Genomic DNA, 9,833 nt, shown 5'->3' on the forward strand with positions numbered 1-9,833 from the left:
TAGATTGAAGTTGCCAATGTTTTGACTATTCAGATGTAGGAAAAAAAAACTCAGAAAAGCCAACTGTCCATATTTACATTAAACTATATGGAAAGACAGTTAATCCTGAGCTTGCTGGCTGCCAGCTGTCTTGGTTAGACAGCCAGTCTAACAAATATACACTATGTGATTAGGTGCTTTCTGACTGGGTTAGACCAAATCTTAGTTTCACCACCAGATGCTTCTCTTCCTCTCTTCCTCTCTTAGAAAATAAGCATGAACCTAGGCTCTCACCTGCTTGCCCTGCGGAAAGATTACTCTGTTACAATAACCTTTCGCAGTCTCCTTTGTGACTGGTTCCTGCTAGGTTCACAACTGATTTTGAGAGCAGAATAAAAGTTTTAAAAATTGCAAGAAGAATTCTTCCCATAGCGAATGGTCTCTCCTATTATCTGTCCCCAAGCATTTATTTCTCCTGACTGTTGTTGTCTTAATTCCCAGAATTTGTTCTGGTTTGGTATCGGACAAGCCACGGCGCTCTTGCTTCCTGCTGTGATCTTTGCTGTCAAGCTGGCCAAGTACTATCGCAGGATGGATTCCGAGGACATATATGACGAGTGAGTGGAGCTTCTCGAGGGCAGGGTGTTTGTATGCAGCACTGTCCTCCGAGAGCCACCAAAGGCCAGTCCTCAAGAGAACAGGCTCGGCTTCTGCTTAAGTACCGGGTTGTACCTTTTCCGCTGCTGGTGGTGGTGGTGGCGGTGGTCTTGTTTTTGTTTGTTTATACCCAATCTTATGATTCTGTTTCCTTCTTCTTTACTCAGCGTCCTTAACCAGCGTTCTTCTGTTTCAGCTCGCCTGTCTCGGGAACATGGCATTTCACTTTATGATAACTGTTGTTACCACTTTTCCCTGGCGCTACCGCCTGCCCCTTGCTTTGTGTCTGTTGAACACGCACGCTTCCTTTTCCCTTCTCATCTTCTCTCATCATCTCTGTAATCTGAACTGTCAGCCTGGGCTGCAGTGAAAACACTGGGAGGGCAGGGTGGGGAGGAGGGTGTAGATCATGGCCTTCCTAGTGATGAAACAAGTAAATAACCCTGTCTCCCCTTTTTATATTTTATAGTGTTGAAACTGTCCCCATGAAAAAGTAAGCCTTTTTTAAAAATTATCTTCACAGATGGGATGGGGGAGGTTTCTACTACATAGTAGACCCGTGGTTAAGTTAATAATATGGCATCAGAACAACAGATAAGTCTGGGTAGAGATGAATCACGGCACCTCTTAGAAAGAGGGTTGGTGCATAGAACGTGCTTATGAATGGAGTGAATGAGTATTTTATACAGTAGACGCATCGCTCTGGGAAGCCACAGTTTCCGCTTGTGGTTTCGAAAGAGGGAAGATGGGCATGTAGCACATCCTCTTACCTTCTTTGCAGACCTGACAATCTATGACCCATGTTTTGTAGCCTGTACATTGTCTTTGTGATCCATAGCATGAATGCTTCATCCTAGAGGTAACTTGGTGTCTCTGGTGTATTTATTTTTGTTGCAGTTTGGAAAACGGTAGTAATGGTTATCATAAAGATCACTTATATGGTGTTCACAATCCCGTTATGACAAGGTAAAAGAAAGCCTGGGGTGCATGCCTAGCCTGGGGTGAGCCTTCTTGTCTCTGCTAGACCTGACACCGAGCCTTCTGCATGCTCTGATGCCCTTCACCTCCCTCTGCATGACACTGCACTGTCCCTGGCTAGCTCTGGTCACACTCTGCATAGCATTCCACGATGCCGACCGTCTGAATTTCCAGTGGATTCTTCAACAGTGAAACAGGGTAGCCTCTAGACTGAATGCCAGCTTCTATTGCTATGAGGGACTCTAGACTCTAATAGGTTGCATGCATTCACACCTTTACTTAGCCTCTCTGCCCCAAATCACGAAGTAGTGACTTAAAGACCTTCTCTGCCTTCCTCCCTCCTTCGCTTCCTTTCTTTCGCTCTGGAAAATTAACTATAATCAGCCAGAAAAAGAACTCAAGCTTTTCTTTCAAAATCCTTGTACTTGTATGCTCCCTGGAATTTCCTGTGAGTCTGGATTTGCCGGATAACTCTGAGTATTACCTGCCAAGTGAATTCTGCTGCACCCCACTAAAATTTCAGACAAACACGTCCACTAGGGGGCAGGCTTTCTGTGGTCCTCCCTGTGTCTACGCAGTCAGCGCCAAGTCAATGGACAGCTCCCCAGGGGATGCTGCCCCCACCCCAGTTGCTAAGGAGTGAGTCAGACATTGGTGCACGGGGAATCCCTCTGTCCTAGAAGCCCCATGCTCCATGTGGGACATTTCCCCTTAAAAGAATAGACACCACACTGAGGGACATCGCCAGCGTGGGCTCCTCTTCAGGTGCTACCACATTGGACGCCCCCTTCTATTCAGGGGCATCCTCATCTTTAGCCACGTTTCCTAGAAACAGCAGACGTGCTGGTCTCAAGAGGAACGGGAACAAGAAAGTTAGTAGAATTTCTCCTTTCAGAAGGATAAAAGGGTCCTCCCCCCCTCCAACTTACAACTTGGAACATACCAAAAGTTTAAAATAAGAATCTGTTCTTTCAGCTTGTCATATGCGGGGAGAGGTATCGTTTCAGTGTCTGAGCTGCTATAACAAAGCACAGTAAGCACTGTGCCTTATAAAGACCAGAAATTTCTTCCTCATGGCTCTGTGGGCTGGGGAATGGGTGGCCAAGGTGCCACCACATTCCGTTTCTGATAAGGGCAGAGTTTTCATAGATGGCGTTTGCTGTCTTCATTGTGTCTTCATGTTGTGGGGGTCTGTGAATTCTCTTTGGTTTCACACCCAAAGTGGTCCTCCCACCCCAGCTTCATGATATTATCATCTGGATGGTCAGAATCTCTATTTATGAACTTAATGCTGTTCAGATGTTCCAGCCATAGCTGAAGTGGTGATGATAAAGCAGGGGGGGGGGGCGTCAGTAAGGCTCTGAAGTGGGGGATACACATCTATTTTTCTGACAGTGTGCTGAACTTGGATGCTAGAGTACTGTGTTGTGAGGTTGCTTCAGGGCAAATCTCAGTTTACCGGGCTTGGTCCAGAGCACATAGACAGTGCCATGGCTGTCCCACACTGTGTACTGACTGGCCTCCCCCTTCCCAGCATGGAGAGCCTAGAGGCTGTCTCACATTTCTTAGCTGAGATTTTGCAGGCCAGAGGTGAGCTCTTTCCTACTACTGTTACCGCAGCATCAGTTCTCCGAGGACCTGCTGAGTGTGTAGAACTGACTTCTGGTGCCGACCTCCTACTCATGACATCGCCAAATGCCTGCTCTCAAGCAGACCATTTCATTGAGGCTGCATAGAGGGTTCTGGAGAGAGACCTGTGTGGGTAGGAGGGTGTGGAAGACTGGGTCTCTGGCAGAATGCTGAGCCTGAATTTGGGGCGCAAATGTGTGCGAGGGTCCATAGTTGTGAAAGGAGGGAGCAGAAGTCTAGGAAGACCTGCCGCAATCTCATCTCAGCAGCGGGGAGCTCTGAAGCAAGTATGGCCTGTTAGAAGTCATCCTCAGGGGCCAGATGTGGCCTTTGGGCCTCCTCTCCCTCCGTTGTGGGATCTGGTCCACCTGAGAAGGCAGAGCCCCCCGGGTGGACCAGTTGGCAAAAAGTCGTGCCGCGGGAGCTCCGGTGGAAGGATCCTCTGCTGACTGCCCTGTGGCTGGCGACAAGCCCATCTTAGAAGAAGGTATAGCAGTAAAGTGCCAGGAGCATGGGATTATAAAGCCCTGGGAGGTCTGGCAGAGTGTGAACGTTGCGCATCCATGCAATATTCCCAGTAGGGAGAGAGGACTCAGCTTGCCAGTGGGAGGATTGTGTCTGAGAACCAGGAACCTCTTGGTCCTGCTGTGAGCACTTTGCCATTTAGAAGTGATGTCAAAGCCATCACACAAAAGTGTCCAGCTTTTGGTACTGACATGATCCTCCTCTGCAAAGTTCACACTCAAGAATCACACAGTCTGGGTCCAGCAGTGGTGGCACACGCCTTTAAACGCCTTTAATCCCGGCACTGGGAAAGCAGATGCAGGAAGATCTCTGTGAGTTCAAGGTGAGCTTAGTCTTCAGAGGGAGTTCTAGGATAGCCAGGGTTACACAAGAAACACCATCTCAAAACAAACAAACAAATTACAAGTTACAAACAAAGGTTACAAAATGAAAACAAACCAGAAATCTCACAAGCCTTTCAGCAGTTTCACAGTTTTGTGTTGGGTTGCTTTCTTAGCTAACCTGGGACCCTTAGGGCCATCATTTAGACATACCTGCTACGCACTCACCAATTCTCATCCTTGAACCTGCCCTGCCATGCCCTGGTCCTGAGCCTTTGGGTATAAAAGAGGGCCAGATGTCTTCTGTAAACATCGTGAGATAAACATAGTGAAATACCAGAGTCCCCACTCAGTCCCACAGGCATCTGCCTCTAGGGCAAAACACTTGGTTCTCTGGGCTAGTGCTTCTCCTGACTTAGCAGCTCATGTCTGCATAACAGGAACCTGGTAAGCCTTGCTGAAGCTTGGATCTGACTCCCTGCAGAGAAGGAAGTGATTGCAGTAGAGAATAGGAAAAGCAGCAGGGATGCTCTAGCAGAGATAAATACCTAGTGCTTCCGGGTGATTTTGTCATGATTCTGCTTTTGGTAACCCTTTGAAGGTGTGTCTGGGAAGGAGCCAGCATTCCACACTCCTGGGAGAGGAAGCTAGGGCTGTGTTAGTGCCCAAAGTCCTTTCTCTGTGCTCTATAGGCAGTAAGATGGCTCCAAAGACAGGTTGAACATATTGTTTGCTTTGTCGTGATTTTCAATAATGTAAGTCCCCAAAACTGAAAAGTCCTTCACGTGTCACAGAAGCAACTTTCTCAGTGACACTCACACCAAGACCTCCCTCTTTCTCGAGTGCCCACTGCCCTGGGAACTTGGCGGGTCTCCTGATCCTGAGTCCCCACTGTCCTGTGGGGACCTGGGGGGTCTCCTGATCCTGAGTGCCCACTGTATGTGGGGATCTGGCGAGTCTCCTGATCCTGAGTGCCCACTGTATGTGGGGATCTGGCGAGTCTCCTGATCCTGAGTGCCCACTGTATGTGGGGATCTGGCGAGTCTCCTGATCCTGAGTGCCCACTGTATGTGGGGATCTGGCGAGTCTCCTGACCCTGAGTGTCCACTGTATGTGGGGATCTGGCGAGTCTCCTGATCCTGAGTGCCCACTGTATGTGGGGATCTGGCGAGTCTCCTGACCCTGAGTGTCCACTGTATGTGGGGATCTGGCGAGTCTCCTGATCCTGAGTGCCCACTGTATGTGGGGATCTGGCGAGTCTCCTGACTCTGAGTGTCCACTGTATGTGGGGATCTGGCGAGTCTCCTGACCCTGAGTGTCCACTGTATGTGGGGATCTGGTGAGTCTCCTGATCCTGAGTGTCCACTGTATGTGGGGATCTGGCGAGTCTCCTGATCCTGAGTGTCCACTGTATGTGGGGATCTGGCGAGTCTCCTGATCCTGAGTGTCCACTGTATGTGGGGATCTGGCGAGTCTCCTGATCCTGAGTGTCCACTGTATGTGGGGATCTGGCAGTCCTCTTGAGTTGCCGGCTCATCTGTGCAGGGAGGAGAACACGAACTAGAAGGCCTGTTTATTTTCTGAAGATGAGAGGGCGGGACTTCAGAAACCCTATGGGCACAGTCATTCCAGCCTCACTGAGACTCCCAACCCCTGTTAGAAGACTCTGGGGTCTAGATTGGGGTAAATTTTCACTGTCCAACTGTGCCATCGTGAAATGCTAATGACATCCTTAATCTCAGTTTCCACATCTGTAAAAGGTGTCCATGAGAGCTCTACTTGCCGAGAAACTGCCAGGGTCAAAGTTCACTCTTCGATTAATGCAGTCCCCTATCCTAGGGCTTGTAGTTCATGATAGCAGGGATGCTCTTACTACATGGCTGATTCTGATGGAATCTAAAGGTGAGTCAAACATTATAAATAAAGGTACCTTGCCAACCTGTCAGCCGAACCAGTGCCACTCAGCCTCCCCTCATGACAACCACAGAGCCATGGATCACAGGGAAGACCCCTAGAAGACCTATACACATAAGTCTGGCTATCTGCTCCCTTCACATGGCCTTGGTAAGGTGATTCCACTTCAGCCCTGACATGCTGCCTGTAACTGGACAAAGAGAAGTCTGAGGGCAAGCATGGTCAGTACTTCATGAAGATGTGTGGCCCTTCAGGAGATCCTGTGTCAATCGAGGCACACACTGACACTTAACCAAGCTAGGGTCAGTTCAGTCAAGCTATTACTTCACGGAGAGCTGGGCAGGGAAAAGTCTTCATAAGTAAGAAGCATATTGTTAGTGGCATCGTCAATTTCAAAAACAAATCTGATCTGGTTCCCTTTATCTTTCCTATTCCCTTGCACAGACACAGACACTCACAGCCTCTAGTTAGTCTATATCAGGGCCTGTGGTGACTCATGTGCTTCTCCTACAGGAAAAAGAGCAATGAGCTTTCCTGTAAGCACCAAAGCTTGAGATGTTCTTCATAGGGCTAATTCTGCCTCCTACACAGTCTGCACCAAGGAGAGGCATTTTCCTCTGGGGAGGTACATCTGCTGTAACAAGCTCCCTGGCACAAGTAACTTAGAGAAGGAAGGATTTATCTAACAGTGCCAAGGTACAGCCGGCCACAGTAGCAGGGACATGGCGCTGCTGGTTACATTGGATCCATGGTGAGGGAAAAACAACATGAATGCTAGTGTTTGGCTTTGTTGTTGTTACTGTAAGCCTATAGCCAGGTGCCACCCACATTTAGGGCGGGGTCTTCTCACATCACTTAACCTCATCTAGGCAATCCATCACAGACATGGCCAGAGGTGCGTATCCATGGTGATTCTAAATCCCACCCAGCTGCCATCACAGCAAGTATTGGGTCTTCTCAACTGGAGATGGCACCCTTTGAATCCTTTCTGACAGGTTCGAATTTTGCAGCCCTGACTGGCCCGGAACTCTGGCAATCCTCCTGCAGCATTTTCCCAAGAGCTGGATTACCAGCATTAGCCACCACACCCTGCTTGATGTTTTCCCATCTAATGCAGACAAACCACATTGGGGAACACATGCCGTACTGTTTCTCTGAAATATATCTTCGAGTTTATGCCCTGTTACTGAGCTGCAGAGGTTAGGTTTTGTGCAGTGTGCTTGCAGATGCTTTGGGAGTAGTGGGAAGGGCCCACTGCCGTAACTCTCCTACCCAAAGGAAAACACATTTGATTATAGGGAAGTGTCGGTGTGGCTACAGTGTCCCTGCCTACACCTGCTCCGTCTGTGCCGGTCTTGTGCTGTGTGCTGAACTGGGTATGCCAGACTGGAAACTCACACCCTCCACATGGGGTTCCCCTACCCCTTCCCCTTGCACAAATTCTTCATGGGGGTCAAGGTCATGGTGTTGAAGAAATGTGAGAGGATGGTGGGGTTAGCACTGGTTGATAATTCGAAAGCTGCTTATGGGATGCATTCACATCTGGGCTCATACATACAGAGTCCAGCAAGATCTCTGCAGAGATTCAGGAAGCTGTTTGTGGCCAAGATTCATCTGCCATCACCTGCTTTTTGCTATTCTAAATGTACTGCACACAAGGCCCCCGTGACTCTTACCGCACACACGTTCCTAGTGACTGTCACTTCTTTGCCATAGAATGAATGAATGTGTCTGAGTGTGTCTCACTCTATCCTCATTTTCCTTTAGAATGCAGTAGAGACGGATGCTAGAGCAACCTGCATTATCTGGCATCCTTTTTCCTTGCTAAACTTTCTGGGGTTTAATCTGTATTCCTCTGTGACTCTAGTCACATCCTGCTTCTGAACATGGAGGTGATAGGACCACCTGCAGCCTAGCCCAGACTGCTACAGTCCTCTGTTTTGTTTCTGTTTTTAGCCCGTCTCGTTACTGACAATTGAAATGGAAATTGCTTGAGGTAAGTGTAATGCTTTCATATAAATGAATGTATAGGACTGTTGTTTTTAGGTTTTAAAACATCAAAACACAGGTAATTCTAACATATTAAGTGGAAAATCTAAATAATTATGCAAATTCTATAACATGCTTTTAATTACACAGAATCCAGCTATGTGACTAGATAATGTGTGTATGTAGATAAATGTAGATATCCACGCATACACAGTGATTATGTCTGGATGCATAAGGTATAAAATTAGAGTTTTTTAAATGTAGCAAAAATAATAAGCTGTTAGATATTCACATGTACATTGAGGGTTATGGAATTGAGAGGTTTTTATATGTGCTAACACACTGTTTTACAATGAACACTTGTGTGAACATGTATTTCCTTGATCTATGTCTGAAAGTAAACTCTACTCTAACAATGAGATGATGCCCACAAGGCCAGCCCACCTGCCTCTTGAATAAGTTCATGTTTTCTGTAGTTCTTCGGCTCCTGACAGAACCATTTTAGGATTCTGCATTCTTGCTTTCTTTTGTAACTTAAAGCCAGTTTCTAAAATTATGTTTGATTCCCATTTCAGCGTCAAGACAGTCAAAGTGGAAAGGATCCCAGACTTTGGATAGTTTCTGAGTCTTCTAGAACTTTCCAAGTCCAGAGGGAATCATGGTGGCAAATGTGGAGACTCAGGCGGGCACTGAGAACATGGCACCAGTGGTCTTAGGGTAGAACTTTGTCAGGAATGAACAGTCACGGCTATAATCTATGTGACCATCGCTATTCAAGAATGACTCCCCCCTGTTTTTTAACTTTTTTTTTTTACACTGAATTTCTATTTAGACACTAAAATACACGGGGCTTCTTGGTCCCCCTGGATACATTCACCTTTGAGCCAGCTCTTTGGATGTCATAGCTGGGTAGCTAACTTACTTCTGTATGTGGAGCGTGCTAAACACAAACCAGTTTACAAAAAAAGGTGTATTTTGCATATAGTAAATTGTATATATACTCTTCTACCACAGTCGGGTTTTTTTTTTTTTTTTACACAAATGAATACTCTAGATTTTTCTCCTAAATGAGGTTCCCTTTGGGTTGGGCTGTAGAGAGGACTCTGCATGCATCGAAAGTGTGTGAGCCCTGCAGCAGGCCCGTCCTTCCTCGTGGATCTCCCTCTGCTGGTTGCCAGTCTGCCTGTTGGACAAAAACATGCCTGCTTGATACCACTGACAAATTCAGAACAGAGAGAACTGAAGAGAAGGAAGCATCACTCAGCCGGAAGTGGAATGTTTTTCACAGACGCCAGTCCTGGTTCACGGTTTAGTGGCACACTTTCTGATTTGTGAGGGTGGGCAGTAAGTTCTCTGTCATCTGATTATTAGCGGGATTCTAAAATGAGGGGCGAGAACTCCTGTCGTGATTCTGAGATCTGAAATAAAGCGTGGATGAATGGAGCCTGTGGCGTTTGGTCAGTTGGCCTTTGCTGTGGGTTGGACTTATGGGCGGTGACCTTTCCAGAAGTGATCAGTGAAGAGAGCTGGTCGAAGTGAGTGGGACCCGCAGTGAGAGGCATAGCGTTCTACCCAGCCCTTCCATGTGCGCCCACCGCCCTGATTCGTGTCAGTATAAAGGAGCTTGAGGACTGTGGCCTGAGTGTGACTGCCTTGAGCAGCCCAGGTCTGCACTGTGCCTGGGACGGCGCTGAGCTCTTGTTGCGTGTTTATCCCACTGCTCTCCAGGATGCATCTCAGCCTGCTGGCTTTGGGGAGTTCAGATGTTCAGCCCTAATGTAGACACTGTTTTACCAGGCATGGTGGTGCATACCTGTAATCTCAGCACACAGAAAGCAGAGA

The 9,833-nt window shown here is 47.6% G+C and overlaps 1 protein-coding gene across 7 annotated transcripts in view; it reads left to right on the plus strand.

The window, feature by feature from the left end:
- Nucleotides 1-9,434, plus strand: part of Prom1 (prominin 1) — a 108,710-nt gene extending 99,276 nt beyond the window's left edge. For 3 of the 7 annotated variants that reach the window (XM_087909053.1, XM_087909051.1, XM_087909052.1), the window contains exons 23-27: nt 481-596; nt 1,106-1,129; nt 1,534-1,602; nt 7,959-7,998; nt 8,567-9,434. In XM_087909053.1, coding sequence (XP_087765179.1) covers nt 481-596; nt 1,106-1,129; nt 1,534-1,602; nt 7,959-7,974 — 225 coding nt within the window. In that variant the 3' untranslated portion in view covers nt 7,975-7,998; nt 8,567-9,434. Of the gene's footprint in view, nt 1-480; nt 601-1,105; nt 1,130-1,533; nt 1,603-7,958; nt 7,999-8,566 lie in introns of those variants that run through there. The other 4 variants (XM_087909054.1, XM_087909055.1, XM_087909056.1 and 1 more) reach the window with 4 other exon arrangements.
- The last annotated feature ends 399 nt before the right edge of the window (nt 9,435-9,833 follow it).

This window comes from Myodes glareolus, chromosome 8 (genome assembly GCF_982192425.1).
Source record: "Myodes glareolus chromosome 8, mMyoGla1.1, whole genome shotgun sequence".
NCBI classification, from domain to species: domain Eukaryota; kingdom Metazoa; phylum Chordata; class Mammalia; order Rodentia; family Cricetidae; genus Myodes; species Myodes glareolus.